Source organism: Dromiciops gliroides, chromosome 3, assembly GCF_019393635.1.
Source record: "Dromiciops gliroides isolate mDroGli1 chromosome 3, mDroGli1.pri, whole genome shotgun sequence".
Classification (NCBI taxonomy): Eukaryota; Metazoa; Chordata; class Mammalia; order Microbiotheria; family Microbiotheriidae; genus Dromiciops; species Dromiciops gliroides.
In genome coordinates this window covers 212,593,410-212,616,895 of record NC_057863.1, presented here as the reverse complement: position 1 = coordinate 212,616,895, position 23,486 = coordinate 212,593,410, and the positions used below count along the sequence as shown (strand labels likewise).

General features: G+C 35.5%; 1 protein-coding gene across 8 annotated transcripts in view; it reads right to left on the bottom strand.

Moving 5' to 3' along the window:
• Positions 1–23,486, bottom strand: part of EPHA6 (EPH receptor A6) — a 1,203,504-nt gene that overhangs the window by 655,175 nt on the left and 524,843 nt on the right. For all 8 annotated transcript variants that reach the window (XM_043994222.1, XM_043994223.1, XM_043994227.1 and 5 more), the window contains one exon: positions 2,764–2,919. In XM_043994222.1, the coding sequence (XP_043850157.1) occupies positions 2,764–2,919 (156 nt within the window). The remainder of the gene's footprint in view (positions 1–2,763; positions 2,920–23,486) is intronic.

Below are 23,486 nucleotides of genomic sequence, written 5' to 3'. Positions count from 1 at the left end.
AGAATTTTAGCCCTTAACAGTAGTGATAGCAAGACAAAGGTCACTACAAAGATTATTCTGTATCTCTCCTATGCTCTCCTCCTCTTCACCCAATAAAATAGTAAAAACAACAATTTGGGTTTCCTTGTCACTACACCTAGATTTTACTAGGGAAGAATCTTTGTGGATTTGCATTTTATATAGATTTTTATTGCTTCTATATGGAATAGTGATTTGCATATGCCCAGATCATTTAAGATGGAGCTATCCAGGTGGAAGACAGCATGGACCTGCATCTAGAAGAAGACATTCTGTGTTCCCTTACCATGTGTGTAGGAGCAGCCTTTTTCTCCTGGCTGCATATTATAAATGTCATCTTATTGCCTCTTTTATTGGTATCTCAAAAGACAGCTGGATAATACAGAAGGTGGAACACAGATGTAGAAGTCATATTTATTCCCTTTTATCTCAATGTCTTGGAAGCTGACCTCTAAAGGTTCCTTTGAGCCCTAAATTTATGATTCTATAAGATATGTACAACTCAACTTCAATCTCCTGAGTTTAGCTTCTTGGGACAGTACTAGTATTTTCAGTCAAACGATAAACATTTACTAAATGTCTATTATGTGTCACTCACTAAAGAGGTGCTAGAACTATCCTAGAGAAAGTTTGTTCAACTCTAGACTTAAATTCAAGAGAGCTGCATTTAAATCTGACACATATTGTCAGAACCTAGATTTTCTTTGTCTATAAAACTGGACAATAATCCTTTTACTACAGACTTCACAGAGTTGTTATGAAGAATGTATTCTGCAAAGCTCAGAGACATGTAAATGTGAGTTGTTATTGCCAGAATGAATTTGTCTGTGAGCTCCCTGGGTATGTTCCTTTTGTCAGAAGGAAAGCCAAAATGTCTAGAGGATGAGTATGGTTGAATTTCCAGGTCCACATGCATGATAAAAGAAGACTAATATCAATGAGAACCAAAGGAATGACTCTAATGATATAACTGTAGGTGGAATGAGATAAGGGCATTGCTTAGTAAATCATCTCTTAAGGGAATGCTTGCTCCTCCTATTTGTAAGATAAAGTAGACTTCCTGGTCTGCCACTTCACCTCCTCTCAAACACAAAAGAATAAAAACAAGATTTGCTGAGTGAGACCCATGTTTTTCCACTTTCCCAATTCTGATTCTGCTCAAGATGGCAGCAGGAGACAGCTCCAAGGATAAGCATTACAGAATCCCTTTCCAAACCAAAACAAATAAAAAATCCACATTATTTCCCTATCCCTATTTAAAAAATTATATGTTGCCTTCCTAAAGCACAAAATATGCAATTAAATAAAACAATTCTCCAAGCTGTGATTTTCTGAGTAAATCACATGAAATCTATCATTCAAAGATTCAGAAAGTAAAATGCATGATGGCAACATTTATAATAGATACTTTTTTGTATTTATGTTGAAAGTATTCTTTTTTTTTTTTGGAGGTGGGGTTGGACAACGGGGGTTAAGTGATTTGCCCAGGGTCACACAGCTAGTGTCAAGTGTCTGAGGCCAGATTTGAACTCAGGTCCTCTTGAGTCCAGGGCCAGTGCTTTATCCACTGTGCCACCTAGCTGCCCCCTGAAAATATTCTTAATCTCCATCTTTAACAAAACATTTTATTTTTAATAACCACGTTTCTATATTACTGAAGAATCTCTTAAGTTCTTTATAAATTAAAAAAAATAGGCCATTCCATCAGTGTTTCCAAAGTACACATAGCATGGAATATCTTTCATTCTATTTTTGTCTTTCTGGAAATACATAAGCTCTTCCTCATCTTCATTGACACCAATTCCCAGCCCAGGCAAACAACTTACTATAAATCCTTTATGGTTAGCCTTGTTTTAGCCAGATTTCTATAATCAACTAGAGATAACACTTCAAAATTGTATAGCTTGGTCAATCCATTTGTTAATTTCTGGTTATTAACAGTAAAGTATAAATATTTTACAATTATACAACAACTTGAATGACAAAGTAATTGAAATCACTTAAAAATCTATATCACTGTACTTGATTATGCCTGTGGGTTTTTTTTTTGGGGGGGTGGGGGGGGTCAACCAATTATTGGCATAGGACACACAGCCTAATAATTTAGGGAAAGTGAGGAGTGCAATAAAAATAAGAGTAAGCACTTTCATATAAAGACAAATGCAAAGTGAATGCTAATATCCACAGAGAGTAAAGCCCATGGCTTTTAAACTAGTTCTTACCTGGAAGCTCCCTTACATATTAAAATCTATGGGACTCTTTGTGCCTGACCTATGGTACAGCCTTCCTAGCTTGTCTGATCAACCTTGACCCTGACATAGTGCTGCCATTTTGGACCTCTTTGAGCACGAAGGACAGCAACCAGACCAGAGCAGGCATGGGACTAAATTGGTCTGCCTTAGAATGATGAAGGGCCTGGCCAAATTTGCCAGGATCTGTAGAGCAGTTTCACTGTTTAAATTATGTTGTGCCCTTGAAGCTGCACAACTTTCCAGTTAATAGTCAAATGAGTTTTCAAGTCCCTACACTAGATCTGAGTTTTGAACACAGAAGGACAATATACTTTTTGAAAGACGAAAGGAAAATTTTTTTCACACTGGTGAGGAGCAGAATTGTTTCATTTAACTTAAAAAAATAAAGCTTTTCTCTTGATTATTGGCAAAGACAAATAGAATCTTATGGTATAAGATTTAAAAAAAGGCAAAATGGGGGAACAATTCCAAACACAAAATTAATTAGACTTACTGGTACATGCCATAGAAGGTGGGTCTTTTTCGGCTCGGAAGTAACCCTTTTCACACTGGCAGACAGATGTTGCTTCCATATAGGTTAAACTGTGTGGAGGGCACTTAGAGCACTTGATGTTCCCAGCAAATGCTTTATAGAATCCTGGTCTGCAAGCTGTAAAAACATGGGGAAATGTTTTATTCAGTTAGTAGTGTGCATATATTACTTTATGTGTGCAACATGTTCAATACATTTCTAATGCTACCTTCCTTCTGGATTTCCTGAGTCGTTCCACATCAACAGGAAAAAATCATCCATAGAATTAGCTTTTCCAAGTCACAAACACAGAGATACATACTTACTGATTATAATAGTTAAAATTGGTCCTAGCTAATCAGTTAAGGTGAATGATCAAAATGTGATATTAGGTTTCTAATCACACTGTTATTACAGAAAATGCTGAACATTTATCAATTTTTCATGTAAAGTAATAAGAAAAGTTCACATTATTATGTTTCAGGGATTATAAAGCACTTTACATATGTGGTTGTTCAGTCATTTTTCAGTCATGTCTGACTTTTCAGAACCCAATTTGGGGTTTTCTTGGCAAAGATACTGGAGTACTTAGTCATTTCCTTCTCCAACACATTTTACAGATTTGTCAGTTCCTTTTCCAGCTTATTTCACAGGTGAGGAAACTGAGACAAACAGGGTTAAGTAACTTTCCCAGGGTCACACAGCTAGTAAGTGTCTGAGGCCAGATTTGAACTCATAAAGTTGAGTCTTTCTGATTATGGTCCAGGTACTCTGTCCACTTTACCACCTAGCTGACCCTATTATTTCACCTAATTGATTTTTGCAATACTCCTTATCATCTGATGAAGACAGGCTCCTGGTGGAGCAGTGGATAGAGAAGTGGGCATGGCACCAGGTAGAAAGAATTTCAGATTTGGCCTCAGATACTAGCTGTGTGACCCTGGGAAAGTCACATAATCTGTGTTTGCTTCAGTTTCCTTAACTGCAAAATGGAGATAATAATAGCACCTACTTTCAGGATTATTGTTAGGCTCAAACGAGATATTTGTAAAAAAAATTAAAAAACAACCCAAACAAACAACCCCCCCCACACACACACATGCCACATGCTTAGCATACAGCCTAGTACATAATAGGTTCTATGTAAATCTTTATTCCCTGTGTTCCCCTTCTTAGTATTGCCATTTCTCCTTGTCTAGATGGAGTTGTTTCTGAGATGTTTAACCTCTTAAACATAGTTCTTCCACACTCCAAGATACCATATTACCTCTAACAAAAATAGTCAATTTTTGCAGAGCACTTCAAGGTTTCCAGTATTTTTTTTCCCTGAGGAAACCAGGTAAATGAAGACAGAGCCTATAAAAGTACACACAGCTTTCAGTGATTTATTTGAAACTGTACCTCCATGGTGTTTGCTATATTTGTTCACTTAATGTCAGTGAAATCTATGTTCATTTTTACAAAATATCTGTCACCTTTTTGTCTCTGTCTCTGGGGCATGATACACATTCCTTAGACATGATTACTTCACATAAAGATTATTCTATTATATCTCTAATTTAATTTCATAGAGCAAAACAGAATTTATTTTCATTTTTCAGACATAAATATTTGCAGCAATGCCTAAGGTTACCTAGCTTTAGGTAGATGACTGGGGTTGATGGCTCTCCCTGCCTGACAGCTGTTCCCCAGAACCACTGACTACTTAACCCCAGAGGGGTAGTAGTGCTCCTGGTGCCTGGAGCATGAGACTGTGGGACTTGAAGTCCAGAAGACCTGGGTTTGAATCCTATCTCAGAAACTAATTTATTTCCTACATGGAAGCCTTCCTGTGACTTCCCCTTCATGCTCCCTTCCTTCTCTGCTTAGCCAATTAGATTGTTTTTTCCTTGAAGACAGCCACTGACTTCCTTTCTCTTATGTATATCCATAGCACTTAGCATAGTGCCAGGGACAAAGTTGGTATTTAATAAATATTTATCATTAGACTATTTTGAAATATATTTTTTATATATTTCATTAAATATTTCCAAATTACATGTAAAAATTTTAACAATATAGTTTAACTGAATTCTAAATTCTTTTCTTTCTTACTGCCCTTCCCTTTGAGAAGACAAGCAATTTGGTATTGAATATACATGTGAAGTCATGCAAAAAATATGAGCCATTAGCAAAAGAAAATACACCAAAAAATCAAGTTAAAAAAGCTCAACATGCTTCAGTTTACATTCAGAGTTCATGAGTTCTCTCTCTTTTTATCTCTATCCCTTTCCCTCTCTTCCTCTTGGGCATTTTCTCCCTCACTCCCTCTCCTCTCTCTCCCTCTGGATAGGATTTTTCATCACGGGTCCTTTGGAATCATCTTGGATCATTGTATTGATCAGAATAGCTAAGTCATTCACCGTTGATCATTGTACAGTATTGCTGTCACTGTGTACAGTGTTCTCCTGGTTCTGCTCACTTCACTTTGCATTAGTTCATTACGTGGTTTCCTAGGTTTTTCTGAAATCATTTTGCTTGTGATTTTCTTATAGCACAATAGTATTCTACCACATTCTATACACCCCAACTTATTCAGCCACTCTCCAATTAATAGACAGCTCCTTAATTTCTCATTCTTTGCCACCACAAAAAGAGTTGCTATTATTCTTGTTCAGCTGTCTACAACTCTCTGTGATTCCATTTGGGGCAAAGATACTGGGGTGGTTTGCCATTTCCTCCTCCAGCTCATTTTAAAGATGAAGAAAGGAGGCAAACAGGGTTAAGTGACTTGTCCAGGGTCACCTAGCTAGTAAGTGTCCAAGGCAATATTTGAACTCAGGTCTTCCTGACTCCAGGCCCAATGCTCTATCTGTTGTGCCACCTAGCTACCCGTTGACATGATTATTACACCATTCTTTTTTTTTTTTTTTTAGTGAGGCAATTGGGGTTAAGTGACTTGCCCAGGGTCATACAGCTAGTAAATGTTAAGTGTCTGAGGCCGGATTTGAACTCAGGTACTCCTGACTCCAAGGCCGGTGCTCTGTCCACTGCGCCATCTAGCTGCCCCTATTACAGCATTCTTATTAGACTGTGTGACCCTTTGATAGTCACTTAACCTCCCTTCCTCTGAATTTCCCTATTTGTAAAATGAACATAAAAATAGCACTTTGATAAATTTAATTAATAATAGTAATAGGTTATTGTTATTATTGCTGTTTTTATTATTATTACTGCTTATCTTGGGCTACTTACTTGAACTCTCTGGGACTCAGTTTCCTCACCTATAAAAGGAAAGATTGGGGGCAGCTAGGTGGCGCAGTGGATAGAGCACCGACCCTGGAGTCAGGAGTACCTGGGTTCAAATCCGGCCTCAGACACTTGACACTTACTAGCTATGTGACCCTGGGTAAGTCACTTAACCCCAACTGCCTCACTTAAAAAAAAAAAAAGAGTAAAAAAAAAAAAAAGGAAAGATTGTAATACATGACCAACCTCTCCCAGGACTAAATTTATAGAATCTTATGATTCTATAGTAATCAATGAATGCCCCTGACCCAGCACAACAGAAAAGGAATAATGGATATTTATTATCAAATGATAATGCAATTACTTGATGTTGAAATGGATAAAAGAACTTTCATCCAAACATATGCAATCATTTTGATTAAATAAATCATCTCTAAAGATTTTGGTAACACTGCAAATTCTATAAATGACTTTGTGCTTGAAAACCATCTGATATTTACAGGAATGCTTTTCTAGGCTTCTTATATTCTCTACCTTTCCATATGTTTTGACCAAATGACACTTGCCTCCTTGCCATTTCTCAAACAAGACCCTCCATTTTCTGACTGAATTTTCACTGGCTGACTCTGATGTCTGGAATTCTCTCTCTCCTTTTCTCCTTCTGGCTTCCCTCAAGACTCAGCTCAAATTTTCTTTCACAGTTCTCTTTAATAATAATGCCTTCTATATAGGATTATCTCCAATTTACTCTGTATATGTCTTCTTTCTATACGGTTACTTCCCCCAACTCATTTCATGGCAAGCTTTCTGAGGGCAATGACTATTTTTACCTTTCTTGGTATCTACAGTACTTAGTACAATGCCTGGAGCATAGTAGAAACTTAACAAACATTTGTCAAATTGATTTCTTAAAACAAAAATACCATGCTAGGTATTTGGTTCTTGTAGTAGGACTTTCTTCCCCTCTTAAAAAGTTTGTAATTAATAATACCATTAAATGCAGTTTAAGAAAGTGCTTTTTTATTGTTGATTATGTGACTTTGGGTAGTTTGTGGTCAGTTGTTTGGTTGACTTTGAACAGTTCAGCATATTATACTATAAATAGTTTGTCTTTCTGATAGATCTTTGAACTCATCAATGCCAGCATTCCTTCCTCAGGTAAAGGTAGTGATCTATTTACATATTTCCATCAACTGTTGTTGTCCGTATACTTATATAAACCTTCTGTGATGGATCTACCAAATAGAGGTCTTCTTCTAGGTATTTTAGTATTTCGTGAATAATCAATATGCCCATTTGTCATAAATTGTTCTTGATATAAAACCAGTACATTTCCTTTTCAGGCAATATATGCCCTTGATGCTGTCCTTTATGCTACTTTCTCATGTTCAAATCATAGCTGATAGCCTATTTACTAGAGTTGTGTCCATTTTTACACCCATCAAGCATTTTTTTTCCCAGTAACCTACAATTTGAGTCTCCTGAGACCATGGTGTTTTGAGAATTGTAGCCACATAGCAACAGTGTTGTTTAAAGAAAGCGTGTTTGTTGCAGAAAGCAGCTTGAGATCCCTGAAACACTTTACAAATTTGACAAAAGATATCTAGCCTGCTTTCCTCCTTTCTAACTTTAAGATCAAATTATTGTCTATCTGAAAATGTTATTAATGGATTAACTCAAAGGGCATTACATCCTGCTTCATGTCATAAAAAGGGCAACATAATGTCTTCCTTCACTTGGTTTTTCCTTTGGGGATTTCTATACCAATATCTTTGAACTTGTTTGCTGCTTACACAGAAGCATTTTACCAGAAAGAGCTAAGTGCAACATTAAGGAGTCTCCTTCAATAAGATATCTTCTATGTATACTATAGAGAAAACAATTCAGTGATGTTTAGATGATCATTTTCAAGGGAGGCATAACACAGGAAACCAGATCCTTATCAATCAATTAGCAAGCATTATTAAGTGCTACTGTGGTAGGTGATAGAGATTCGAAGAAGGGCAAAAACCAGTCCTCCCCGTCATTTCAGTTGTAGAGACCACAAGTGTATTGGAGGATTTCCTATGCCATACCCAAATGGAAGACGGATTAATAATAGATGGTCTTGGGGCAGCTAGGTGGCACAGTGGATAGAGCACCAGCCCTGGAGTCAGGAGTACCTGAGTTCAAATCCGGCCTCAGACACTTGACACTTACTAGCTGTGTGACCCTGGGCAAGTCACTAAGTGTGTAAAGTGTCTGAGGCCAGACTTGAACTCAGGTTCTCCTGAATCCAGGGCCAGTGCTCTAACCACTGTGCCACCTAGCTGCCCCTGACAAACACAACTTTTATCTAAATAATTGTTTAAAAATTTAAAAACACAAAATCAAGAATAGATCTCTGGGCTACCCCTCTAGGAATCCTGCCTCCCTCCATTAACAACATTCATAACTATCATCTTGTCTTTCCAGGATCTTTCTAATACTTGAGTTAATATTGATGAAATATTCATGCAAGGCTGGCCTTTGGGTTTTTGTTGCTCTAGGCAAGGCATTTTTACCTTTACAATAGAACATTTTAGAATCCTCAATCCTCAGGATACTCTGGACTTTCATAAAATTTGCTATGGCTTTGACCAAATCCTATATTCAATTCAGAAAGGTAATCTCAGACTCATTCAATTCCTTGTTTTTAAGAGGGAGCTAAGAAGAAAACAGGGTTTCTTAACCTGGAGGTCTATGTGTGTGTGTGTGTGTTTTAAAATATTAATAATTGTTGGGGGTGGCTAGGTGGCACAGTGGATAAAGCACCGGCCCTGGATTCAGGAGTACCTGAGTTCAAATCCAGCCTCAGACACTTGACACTTACTAGCTGTGTGATCCTGGGCAAGTCACTCAACCCCCATTGCCCTGCAAAAAAAAAAAAATTAGCAGGGCAGCTAGATGGTGCAGTGGTTAAAGCACCGGCCCTGAATTCAGGAGTACCTGAGTTCAAATCTGGCCTCAGACACTTGACACTTACTAGCTGTGTGACCCTGGGCAAGTCACTTAACCCCCATTGCCTGCAAAAAACCAAAAACCAAAAACCAAAAAAAAAAATTTAATAATTGTATATTAATATAATTAGGTTCTTTGGTAACTATTTGTATTCTATACCTATAAAAACATTCTAAGAAAGGGTTTATAGATGGCAATAAACTTGGCCAAAGGATCTTTCTCTCTGTCTGTCTTCCTCTCTCTCTCTCTCTCTCTCTCTCTCACACACACACACACACACACACACACACACACACACACACACACCACACACACACACCACACACACACACACACCATGGAGAAACTCTGTAGTGGAGGAAAGTTATCTCAAGATTCTCATGTGTAATGAAAAATCCAAAACCTATTCCAATTAATGAAGTTTTAAATGTGTCAAGAAAAGAATCTAAGGCCTCTGATCTATTTAAAATGTGTGAATCTCTTTGACTAGATCAAGAATTAAAAAAATCAAAAAAGTAATTGACTAATCAAATAAGTGAACCATACATTTAAGGGCTTTGAATAGTGGAGAAATCTCACCAGCTGACTTAGTTTAACATTGAGCCAGCCAAAGGGTGAAAAACTAAATCTTTAGGGGTTCCTTGGAGAGGCAAGCTCTTGTATCCTTACCAGACGGCAGCAAGGGAAGGCGAGGAGCCCAATTGTTTTACATTCTACTTCTTGTCCTATACAATGTTATTGGAGAAACTAGACTAATAGGAGAAAATGTATTCAGTCAGCAGGAAAGAGATATACTAATGACAACTAGCTAGATAAAGAAGGATGCCTTCTGTCAACATTCACCCAAGATAGAAGGCAGATTCAAGGAAGATGACCTCTGGAAGCTGAGAGGAATGTTGCCTGTGGAATCAAAAAAAGATACCCCCAAATCACTACTTGTTACTTTATCCTTTGGACTCATATGTATTCTACAGTTAGAGCCCATCCTTCCATGGGACCTGTGTATGTTTGTGGGAGAATGTGTACCAGATTTGGGATTGGTGGTGCATGTTTTATACAAGATCTCCTTATTATTGTACCATTTTCTAAAAATTCATTGAAATCTGACTAATGTTAATGGAAAGTAAACAAGTGGGGTTCAAGAGATATAGGAGTTCTGGGGCAGCTAGGTGGCACAGTGGATAGAGCACTGGCCCTGGAGTTAGGAAGACCTGAATTCAAATCCGGCCTTGGACACTTGATGCATACTATCTGTGTGACCCTAGGCAAGTCACTTAACCCCAGTTGCCCCCCCCCAAAAAAAACCCCTTAAACAAACAAAAAAAGAGATATAGGAGTTCTCAGCACCTCAGGTGGGTCTGCCTGCCTCAAGTCTCTCCCCATTCCAATCAATCATCCATTCAGTCACCATAGTGATTTTCCTAAATTATAGCTCCAAATATGTCTACCACCCCCCTCCCTACCCATTCAGGAAGCTCCAGTGACTTCCTATGACATCTAGGATCAAACTGAAATCAAAATCCTGTTTAACATTCAAGGCATCTCAGAGCTAAACCTCCTTCTACCTTTCCAAACTTCTTACACCTCACATCCTGCCATCTGCTTTTTGATCCAATGACTCTGTCCTCCCTGCAATACCATGAAGGAGACACTCCATCTCTTGGCTCTTGACATTTTCTCTGGCTTTCCCTAATGCCTGAAATGTTTTCCCTTCTCATGTTTGCTGCCCAGCTTCCCCAGCTTTCTTTAAGCCTTAGTTAACTTCCCATCTTCTACAAGAAGCCTTTCCTAACTCTTTTTAATACCAATGCCTTCCCAATCTTAATCATTTCCTAAATGTGCTGTAGACTGTTTGTACATATAAGTTTACTCTTTGTCTCCCCCACTAGAGTGTCAACTTCATGAAGGCAGGAACTGCATTTTGCTGTTTGGGTTATTCCCAGAATTTAGTTCAAGGTCTGCAAATAGTCTACATAGTCAGCACTTGATAAATGTTTATTGACTGACAGAATATATGTTACTAATGATCCAGACTCTCAGCATTACTTCTAGAAGCCTGAGTAGTAGGTCAAACAGCACTCTGGGAATCCTAACCCACTAGGTTAGGCAATGGGTGCTAGGGAAGAACAGGGAGCATTGTATGAATATTTTACTTGTATTACAATAACTAGAATTAGAGATACTATAGTTAAGTGACCCTTGAGTTCACAATATTTATTTATTGTCTTTTAAAATATATTTTGAACATTATGTAACACTAATAAAAATTTTAGTATTCCAAACTCATTAGATTAATATTTCGTTCAGTGTATTTGCATTTTCATTGACTTGAAAATGAACTAAATAATAATTTGACTTGTGTTAAATAACTTTGTCATTTTCCAAATTTCCTTGATAATATTTAAAGAAATAATATCTGCATATTACTACTTGGATGAAAATGTTATGAATTTCTCTTTGTTCAGGTGTTACCTGAATATATATGTACGCACATGTATTGTTCATTTCTGATCACTGAGTACTTAAGGGGGAAGTTATATATTTTTTCTACTTTGGCTGAACCCTCTAGAACACTTTCCCCAAAGTACACATTTCCTGGCTTATAGTAATTAACAAAGATACTGCATGCTCTTTTCTAACACTCTAAACCATAACTTTTTAGGTCAAATCACAAGGTACTTGATCTGTAGCTTTTAATTTCCCTTAGAACCTGGGATTTGATCCATAGCTTTTAGGTTTTTTTTAGAACCTGGTCTCCCTTATTCTGAGACCATCTTTCTGTTCATGATACTAGGCTTCATGCTTCTCAAGAGGTAAGTGGTATAAGTAAAATTGTGCCTTTTTTATAGATGAAGAAATTGAGGACCAGAGTGAGCAGGTTGCTTGCCTAGGTCACATAGCCAGTGAGTGTCAGAGAAGGTATTCAGAGTGATGATGATCAAGAAATATTTCATCTCCTTCAGATATATAACACCAAATAATTCCTATTTCTTTCATATCTTCAACATTTTTATAACACACACTGAGATATTCAACCTAATTCTTACTAAATGTCAGGCACTGTGCATTCGTAGGTAAATCTATTTTTTTTCCAGTCCAAATTTTACTGGTTTCCTTATTTCCTGTTTGACTATAATAAAGGCCAGGAAAATGTTATTTTTGAGTTTTCTTTCTCCAGAATTTAATATATAAAACTGTATATCATGATACTTAATAAATGTTTTTTTTGAATTGAACTAAATTTTCCTTTAACTTTTATTTTTGATATGATTCTAGTGGGTTCTTTTCTCACATTTCTCCTACACATGGATTCAGTATTTGCCTGGGCATTTATTATGTATTATTTTCTACCATGTTATGTTACTGGCTTAATATTTTAATTAGTATTATGTGTATACACACATGTAGTTTCAAGGTTTACAGAAAACTTTATATATATTATCTTTTTTGATTCTCATAACAATCCTGTGAGTTAGGTTCTATTTTACACCTAAGGAAAGTAAGATACACATAGGTTGAGAAATTTTGGCCAGGACCACATAGATAGTAAATGTCTCAGGCAGTATTCCAATTCAGTGGCAATAGAAACATGTTTAATTTAATTAAATGGATAGGGGTAAATAAAATACCATATTTATTATTTTATTTTATCTTTTTATAAGGTATACATTAGATTTTATTTGAGGTGCTTACAACTTATTAGCAAAGTTGAAATATAAATCTCCTTTTATGTGGATAGTCTTATTTGAAATCTTAACCTGGCCCTTCCTCCTCCCCAAAAGAAATCATGATAGTAAATTCAAAAGAGAATAGAGGGAACCACAGGGCCACTTACTGTTTTCATAAAGTTTGTGCGCTGGTTCTAACATCTTAAGTAATGATGCCAATCACGTATTACACTGAAAAGCCTTTGGGGTCTATCTAAACTTATACAGACTATTGAACACTGAGGCAGGAAAAGCAGTCAATTATATTAATATCAGTTCCTGTCACACAAGACAGCATTCAATATTTCATCAAATAGTGAGATCTGCACAGCATGGGTGAATGTCATCTACTCTTTGCCCTGTTCCTTTGTCTTCTATGTCTCTGAATCTGTTAAAGGAGACAACTAAAAATTCTTGCTAACAGCCTATAGCATACTACTCAGAATCTATTTCCAGTATGAAAAGCATTACTTCAGTTCTGTTTCTGTTTGTAAAGAGAGAAAAAAAAAAGGTCAGTGACCCAATGTCCCTTCTACATTCCTATTATAGCTCAATGATAGTCTTATACCCAGTGAGTCCAGATTTTTGGTGATAAATGACTGTTCAAATATTTATAAAGGAGACTGAATTGCATGTATATCTAGCAAGTTCTTAAATAGTTAATTGATTTGAATAAATAATTTTTAGATTAGACAGACTAAATTGCTGTTGAATTTCCTTGGAACAATTTTATTTCCAAAAATATTTTAGACCTTTAAATTAATAACACTGTGTTTTGTTTGTATGTTTTGTTCCTCTAGCTTGGTTATGTTGTCTAAATAATACAGACTAAAAACAAAATCAAAACTAACAAAAATAGTCAGTTAATAAGCATATACTAAACATCTATGTGCCAGGCATTGTTCTAGATGCTGGGGATACAAAGAAAGGCAAAAAAAAGACAGTTTCTGTTCTCGATTAACTCACAGTCTAATGGTGGAGACAACATGAAAACAACTATTTACAAACAATAAATAGGAAAAATTTGAAATAATCATCAGAGGGAATATGCTAGAATTAAAGGAACTCTAGATGTGTTTTTTGTAAAAATGAGATTTTTATTTTCTCAGACTTGAAGGAAATAAGGATTGTGATGAAGTAAAGATGAAGAGGAAAAACTTGCTAGGCATAGGAGACAGTCAGTAAAAATGCCCAGAGTCAGAAAATGGAATATCTTAATCAAGTTAGCAAGGAGGATGCATAGGTTGTGAAGGTGTAAGAAGACTAGAAAGGTCTGGGGTATACCATACTTTTTTCACTATCATTATTCACAACATTGTTTTGTCCAAATACTGTTAAATGTATTTGTGATAGCACAGCAGACACCTCAAGGACGTTTTGTTTGATTTCTTTGTTTTTGAATGTCTATATGCAGGCATGTGGTAGAGGTAGCAAGATGACTTAAAGGATAGAATGCAGGCCTGGAGTCAGGAAGACTTAAATTCAAAGTTGTACTCAGATACTTGCCAGCTGTGTGACCCTGGGCAAGTCACTTAATTTCTGCCTTAATCCACTGGAGAAAGAAATGACAAACTACTCTAGCCAAGAAAACCCCACAGACAGTACTTGAATGCAGTGATCCTCAGGGTCATGAAGAGACAGACACAGCTGAATAGTAACTAAAAGACTGTAGTACATATGAATGAGAGTTGACTGAAGACAGAGGATCAAATTCAAATGCCACCTGTGAAATTTAGCTGTGGATAACCTCTCTGAGACTTAGCTTCCTTTTCATTAATGAAAAGGGCTAGATGACCTGAGGGTCTTTCCAGCTCTAGAACTATGATACAAATTATCAATTTAATATTGTCACAAACTTTGTCATCGATAATGTTGGTGGGGCCACTAATAAGCATTTATATAGCACTTTCTACGTGGAAGGCACTATGTTTTTTTTTTTTCGTGTGTGTGTGTGTGTGTGTGTGTTTTAAAAAACATTATCACTTTTAACCCTCATAAAAACTTTGCAAAGTAGGTACTATTGTTATTCCATTTTACAGCTGAGGAACCTGAGGCAAACAAAGGTTAAATGATTTAGCCAGGTTCACACTGCTACGAAGTGTCAGGCTGGGTTTGAGCTCGGGACTTTCTGACTCCAGTTCCATTGAACCACCAGCTGCCTCTAATAATGTTTTATGTCTAATTGGATTATATACAATTAAAATAATTACTGAAGTCACCTGTAAAAGACTTTAACACTGTCTCTTAGGAGTATTTTACCATCATAAAAAAGTAAATTAATATATTCTCTTATGATACTTATTAAATTTTATTTATGTAAGAAGCATTTAGGCATCCTGGATAAAGAGCTGGCCTCAGAGCCAGAAGACTTGGATTTGAGTCTTTTCTTTGACAGGACTGTGTGGCCCTTTGTAAGTTACTTCAACTTTCAGTGCTCTAACCAACTTTTTAAGACTGTGTAAGTTGCAAAGAAGGTACTGATCTGCATAGGGGTGTAGAATTTCCTCCTCTGGGAGTTCCTCATTTCAATGAAACTCCATGTCTATTTTTCATTCCCTTTCCTAGAGAAGAGATAAAATATATGTAGGAATAATTATCATGACTGATTAAAAACTATTGATGATATACCATAATTTTTAACTTCAGAAATTCATTGATTGGAGCATAAATTGACTCTAAAAGTTAGCATGCCATAAATATAATTTTGGGGTTCTTTAACCCACCATTTTGTCCATTGAAACTGTTGCCAGTTGGACATTTTATCCAAAGCCATATTTTTTGGTTAGCCTCTGGCAACCAATTATTGAGAAACATACATAATTTTATGGCGAAAGTTTTATATGTTGAGTCATAATGAGGATTATAGGCATTTAACATTCATAAACACATCCACTACCTATTCCTTTATTGACTTTCATATATTCATAACGTTCTTTACAACTCTGTTTCAATAGTTACTGCTTTGGGTTTCCATTAATAATTGAGGACTGGGCATTTCAGTCTTTAGTTTAATGTGATGTTATTTTATTTTTAAACATTAAAGACAAATTATGCATAATGAAGATAACTAAGCAGGCATGAAAGTTCAAGCAAAAGAGAAATAATATGTTATGTTACATTGAAAAGTTAGCAAACTTCCTACAATTGTCTCTACAATGAGAAAAGTAATTGAAAGGCAAAAAAGCATACTGTTAACTTGTTGCTGGTGCTATTTGCATTTTACTAATCCATTTGAAAGTATTTTTATTTTTTGCCATTCTGATATTACTATTAAAGCATTAAAATGCATGTCATATTTTGCCTGCATTTCCAAATGGGTTTTTTTCCTAATTTTATTACCATTTTCACTAACCTTCATTTTGATTGGCCAGTTCCATATTTTGTGTCAGATTATTAACTCCCTCCAATGAATCATACTTAGGTTGATTATGAAACTACTTGCTTTATAATTAATATGTTTTAAAATATTTTAAAATGAATTTTTTGTGGGTAAACATCATTATTCTGCAGAGACACCTAAATTAAACATTCTTTTGTCAAGAATGAGCTACGCATGTAAAATAACCAAGGTTCAGCACAGGTGTTATAAATTATAATAACAAGAGATTCACACTTCTTGCTTTATATCACTTCTTCGATGTAGACTTTTTTTTTTAAAAAGGTAGTTATAATCTATCTCTATTTAAAAATATTTGCTTGGATATTTTATAAGAATAGATTATCTCCTCCAATGCCCCCAATAGTAAACTTTTTAAAAATGAAAATTGAAATCCTTATACATAGTTCAGCAAAGCAAATTTCTACATTATATATGTCTCACAATATATTTATCATTCTACATTTTAAGTCTGTCATCTCTCTGCAAGATGTAGGTGGCATGTTTTAACTAAGTCTAGACTCCTCCCTGGTTTATCATTACCCTGGTCAGAGTTCTAAAGTATTACACATTTGCTTTTCTCCATGAGGTTTTTTCACTGTATAAATTGTTCTCCCAGTTCTCACTTAACTGTGCATCAGCTAATAAAGGTCTTTTCAGATTTCTCTGTGGCTGTCATGGATATATTAATTCAAAGTGGCAATATGTTTATGTGTGTATATATATATGTATATACACATATACATATATATATACACACACACGCACACACATACTGTATGCCGTATTATAACATTGTGTATAATTATATTATAACATTATATTTATAGTATATTGATATATTATAACATTAAGTTTATTATTATAACAATATATACTATGTATATTGTGTGCTAAATATATGTATACTGTATATGTACTTTATTTTATTTATTATTATTTTTAAAAATAATAAACATTTTAATTTCAAGTTTTGTGTTTTATATTATATCCCTCCATCTCTCCCTCCCCTACCCCTTTCTTGGGGTGGTAAGCAATCAGATATAAGTTATACATGTGCGATTATGTAAAATACTACCATATTAGTCATTTTGTACAAGAAAACTTGGATAAAAGAAAAAAAATGAAAGAAAGTAAAAAACATCATGTTTCAGTCTGTCTTCAATCAATATCAGTTCTTTCTTTAGAGGTAGATAGCATGGTTCATCATTAGTCCTTTGGAATTGTCCTGGATCATTGTATTGCTGAGAATAGTTAAGTCATTCACAGTTCTTCTATTATTGTCACATTGCACAATGTTCTCCTGGTTTTGCCCACTTCACTATATATCATTTCAGAAAGCCAGACCTTTCTAGAACCATCCTGTTTGTCATTTCTTATACCACAATAATATTCTATCAAAATCATGTACCACAGCTTGTTTAACCACTCCCCACCTGATGGGTATTCCTTTGATTTCCAATTCTTATCAACCATAAAAAGAGCTGCTATAAATATTTTTGTACAGATAGGTCTTTTCTCTCTCTTTTTTTTGGATCTTTGGGATATAAACCTAATAGTGGTATTGCTGGATCAAAGGGTATGCACAATTCTATTGTCCTTTGGGAATAGTTCCAAATTGTGCTCCAGAATGGTTGGATCGATTCACAACTCCAGCAACAGTGAATTAGCATCCCAATTTCCCCACATACTCTCTGGCATCCAATAATTTCCATTTTTGTAATATTTGCCACTCTGATAGGAGTGAGGTGATATCTCAGAGTTGTTTTAATTTGCATTTCTCTGATCAGTAGTGATCTAAAGCATTTTTTTTTTCATATGACTATAGATAGCTTTAATTTCTTTGACTGGAAACTGCCTGTCCCTATCTTTTGACCATTTAACAATTGGGGAATGACTTGTATTTTTATAAATTTGATTCAGTTATCTAAATAGTTGAGAAAGGAGGTTGTTATCAGAGATACTTGTTTCAAAAATTCTTTCCCAGTGTTCTGTTTCCCTTATAATCTTGGTAACATTAGCTTTGTTTGTCCAAAAACTTTTTAGAAATCTGTTTTATTAGAAAGAAAGAGAAGTACAGAAAGACAATATATCACTGTGAATCTTCTGCAGGTATATCACATACACACATATATTTGCTGTATAGTGAATTCATATAAAGGACACTTATGTTACAATGTAGGGTGATGATAGAGGTTTTTGCACCATCTTCTAGGAATACTGATAGAGTGGGCAAAACAAAAATGGGAATATGCTAAGGCTTTCAGTTTAATATTTAGGAAGTTTTGATTAATGTTTTTCTAATCCTTCAGCTCTTTATTTTCTCCTTTTTCATCTTGCTTCACTGTTAGTCCTTCAGCAAAACTCTTATTATTAAAGTCAAATTATCTTCTCTAACATACTTTTTTCATCAACAATAATACTTATAATAAATTTGACTTATAAGAAGAATAAACTAGAATTTTATTGTCAATTTACAGCTGAAAGATGTACTAGGAATAAAATTGATTGAATGCATGCTTTAAGCATTTTGATCAACACTACTCATCATTTCTCAGTGCCCTCTTTATTTTGACAACTCACTAAAATTTGACAACTATATCTTTTGCTAGTTTAGCATACAAACTCACAATGTATCATTCAACTTGACTTTTGAGAGTGTCTGGCTGTCATATGTTTAGGACATTTTGCAATAGAAGAGTGTGACTAGAGGACTGATTTTGAAATTAAAAAAAATATTGCTTAAGTCTATGGGTAAACCTATATAGGATATATAGGGTATCTAAGTATATAGGTATTATTTAGTATAAAAATAAAACTTTACATGATTAAAAACCAGTGTCTCTCTAGAACACTATTTAAATTTAATATGCATTAATTAAGCACTTACCCTAAGCAAAAGACTGCATTTCAAAAAATTGGGATTATAATAAGACATGATGCCTGTCCTCAGGGAGGTTGCAGTTTAGTGTGGGATGGGATTAGGATTTGCAATAAACATACTAAATTATAATGAAAAATAGAATAGAGAATAGTCCAGTAGGGAAGCTGTCTAGTAGTAGTAATAGTATTTATATAGTTCTTTAAGTTTGCAAAGTGGTTTATATGTTTTTTTCATTTGATACTAATAACAACATTGTGAGCAGGTATTATTATCCCCATTTTACAGATAAGGAAATTGAGAAAGAATTTAAGGAACTTGCTTAGGGTCATATAACTAGTAAGTTTCTTTCTTTTTTTTTTTTTTTAGGCAATGGGGGTTAAGTGACTTGCCCACGGTCACACAGCTAGTAAGTGTCAAGTGTCTGAAGACGGATTTGAACTCAGGTACTCCTGAATCCAGGGCCGGTGCTTTAACCACTGCGCCATCTAGCTGCCCCCTAGTAAGTTTCTTAATCAGGATATGAATTCAATTCATCCTGGCACCAACTTCATACTCTATGCATTATGTCATCTTGTTTCCTCTAGATATAAAACACAATAGAATATAAATAAGTGATAAAATATAAGGAATATTATGGTAGGAAGCATGTGTTAACAGAAACAATAATACTTTTATTTCATGGAAGCATTGTTAGAAATGATTTACCTTTCCTTCAATGTTGCTTGGTATGTTGTAACACATACATCTATATAAAGAAATCTACATACTACACACACATACATACATACACACACACAACCCCAAAAAGTTCTATATATTACAAAAAGTTCTCTCTCTATACACATACTTATATACATATATAATTTGTATTTTAGAGGTTTATCAGATATAAACTCCTTTACATATCAAACCACAATAAAAATTGTAATCAATTTTATGATTAACCTGTCAGCAATGGTATAAAGGATAGAATGGAGAGCAAAGAGAATGGAGGTAAAATTATATCTATGTTGAGTCCCAGCACATATTTAATGGGTATCTGCCATATTTTTTTTGGCCCCATTTATTGAAAATATTTATTGCAGCATATTTTCCTTTGTATGGTAACAAAGAACTTGAAATGAAGTACATGTCCACAGATTTGAGAATGGCTAACAAATGCAGTTGCATGAAAATAATGGAAATAATGTCCTCTAAGAAGTAATAATTATGATAAATACAGAAAAATATGGCAAAAGTGACCAGAACTGATACAAAAATGAAGTAGAACCAAGAAAAATATTTACAACAATGTAAATAGAAGTTATATAAAAAAGAAAATAAAATCCACAGTGCTACAGTTATAATGAGATATGAGAAATGATGCATTTTGTCTCTTTGAAGAAGTGAGGCACCCTTTGATCTATAACAATTCCATACAATCATACATTCTATATGATGGCTAGTTTTTCTCAGCTTTTATTTTATTCCTTCTGAAAAATATTCTTTATTATAAGGAATGACTATCTGGAAGATTGTAGGGAAGGGATAAAGTGAGATGTATTTGATGTAAAAAAATCAATAAAATTAATTAAAAGATATAAAAAGATGACAAAATGAGAGATCAGAGATGTGTTAGAACTGCTTGCTTCATTATTTGGAAATGGAATTTGATAATGTCCCCAAGGGAAGTGTTGATCATCTCATGTTCTTAATATTTTATAGGGAATTGGTAATTAATTAACATATTTCAATCAAAAAGCATATTTCTTTTATTCTCTTTTCATAAGGGTAGTGATTTGCTTTTGCTTTTTTTTCAAGTAGAACTTGGAGTGAATCATATACTATTCAGTGACTCACACAACAGGGTGAGGGTATATTTTTCAAATCTTATTTTATTATTTTGTAATTAACATTTATTTTATCTTCTCGCTACCCCCTATTAAAAGTACAAAGAGACAAAAAAAGGGAAACCCTACTATTAAATATTCATTACTAAGCAAAGCAAATTCATATAGTAGGTAATCTAAAAATGTAACTTTCTGTATTTTTAGGTCTACTGTCTTTCTGGCAAGAGGTGAGTAGCATGTTTCTTCAGTCCTCTGGAATCTTGGATTATTATTGCATTGATCAATAATCCAAAGTCATTCAACACTATTGCTTTTGTTGTTGTTTAAAATAAGTATTACTGTCTCTGCATAGATTGCTTTCCTGATTTTGCTTCCTCCTTCCTCCTTCCTCCTTCCTCCTTCCTCCTTCTTCCTTCCTCCTTCTCCTTCTCCTTCTCCTTCTCCTTCTCCTTCTCCTTCTCCTTCTCCTTCTCCTTCTCCTTCTCCTTCTCCTTCTCCTTCTCCTTCTCCTTCTCCTTCTCCTTCTCCTTCTCCTTCTCCTTCTCCTTCTCCTTCTCCTTCACAAACATTTATTTTATTTTCCAGTTACATGTAAGGGTAGTTTTCAACATTCATTTTCATAAGATTTAGAGTTCCAAATTTTTCTCCCTCCCTCCCTCCCTTTCCTTCCCCTCTCCACAAGATTGCAACCAGGTTATATATGTACAATCCACAAGTGTTCTTTTTATCAGTTCTTTCTATAGGGGTGCATAGCAAGCTTCCTTATTAGTTCCTTCGGATTGTCCTGGATCATTGCACTGCTGAGAGTAGTTGTCATTCACAATTGCTCATTGAACAATACTGCTGTCACTATGCACAATGTCTTCCCAGCTCTACTCACTTCACTATACATCGATGTTCATTAGACTTTCCAGGTTTTTCTGGGATCATCTTGTTTGTCATTTCCTGTAGCACAAGACCATTTCACTACAATCATATAACACAACTTTTTCCATCATTCCTCAATTGATGGACATTCCCTTGATTCTCAATTCTTAGCCTCCACCAAGAGATGCTATAAATATTTTTTGTACAATTTTCCCCTTTTCTCTTTTTCATGATTACTATTGTTACCTGTTTCCCTTCCATCCTATTCCCTTCCCCATGATATTTATTCTATTATCCATCTTCTTTCATCCTATCACTCTTCAAAAGGGATTTGCTTCAGTCTGTCCCCTCCCCCACTCTGCCCTTCCTTCTTTTGCCCCTCTCTTTTTATCCCCTTCCCCTCCTATTTTCCTTCAGGGTTAGAGATATTACTCCACCCAATTGATTGTGTACATTATTCCCTCCTTGAGCCAATTCTAGTGAGATAGAGGTCTTTGAACCAATTCTGATGAGTGTTAGGCTCATTTACTGCCCAGATTAAACAGATTACTATACCCAGTTGGGTGTATCTGTTAGTCCCTCTTTGAGGCAGCTCTGATGAGTTTAAGGTCTTTGAGCCTTTTCTGATAGAGTGTGAAATTCACTTACTGCCCTGCTCCTCTCCCATCTCTTCCCCTACTCCATAAGCCTTTTCCTGTTTCTTTCATGTAGGATTTCACCTCTGCCCTTCCCCCTCCCCCAGTGAATTCCCTTCACCCCTCAATTAAACCCTAAAGATGTCATCACCTAGCTAAGTAACACAGTGGACAAAGCATCACCCCTGGACCCAGGGGGATCCCAGCCCAAACCCAGCCTCAGATGCAAGACAGTCGCCCACTGTACGACCCCAGGTATGTCCCCCAACTCCAATTTTTTTTTTTTTATGGTTCTCTAGGGTCTTGTATTTGAAAGTCAAATTTGCCATTCAGTTCAGGTCTTTTCATCACAAATATCTGAAAGTCTTCTTTTTCATTAAAGTTCCATTTTTTTTGCTGAAAAATTATGCTGAGTTTTGCTGGGTAGGTGATTCTTGGTTGTAATCCCATTTCCTTTGCCCTTTGGAATATCATATTCCATGCCCTCCGGTCCTTTAATGTAGAAGCTGCTAGATCTTGTCCTATCCTGACTGAGGCTCCATGGTACTTGAATTCTTTCTTTTTGGCAACTTGCAATATTTTCTCCTTGACCTGAGAGCTCTGGAATTTGGCTATAATATTCCTAGGAGTTTTCCTTTTGGGATCTCTTTCTGGAGGTGATCGGTGGATTCTTTCAATTTCTATTTTAGCTTCTTCTTCTAAAATTTCAGGGCAATTTTCCCTGAGAATATCTTGGAAGATGGTGTCTAAGATTTTTCCTTGATCATGGTTTTCAGGTAGACCAATACTTTTCAAATGATCTCTCCTGGACCTATTTTCCAGGTCAGCAGTTTTTCCCAGAAGATATTTCACATTTCCCTCTATTATTTTATTCATTTGGATTTGCTTTATTGTGTCTTGGTTTCTCATAAAGTCACTGGCTTCCATTTGCTCAATCCTAATTCTTAGGCAATTATTTTCATCAGAGAGCTTTTGCACCTCCTTTTCCATTTGGCCAATTTGACTTTTCAAGTTGTTGACTTTTTTCTCATGTCTTTCCTGCATCACCTTCATTTCTCTTTCCATTTTTTCCTCTACCTCTCTAACTTTATCTTCAAAGTCCTTTTTGAACACCTCTATGGCCTAAGACCAATTTGTATTTTTCTTGAAAGCTTTAGATATAGGGGCCCTGACATTGACATCTTCCTCTGAGGGTGCCCC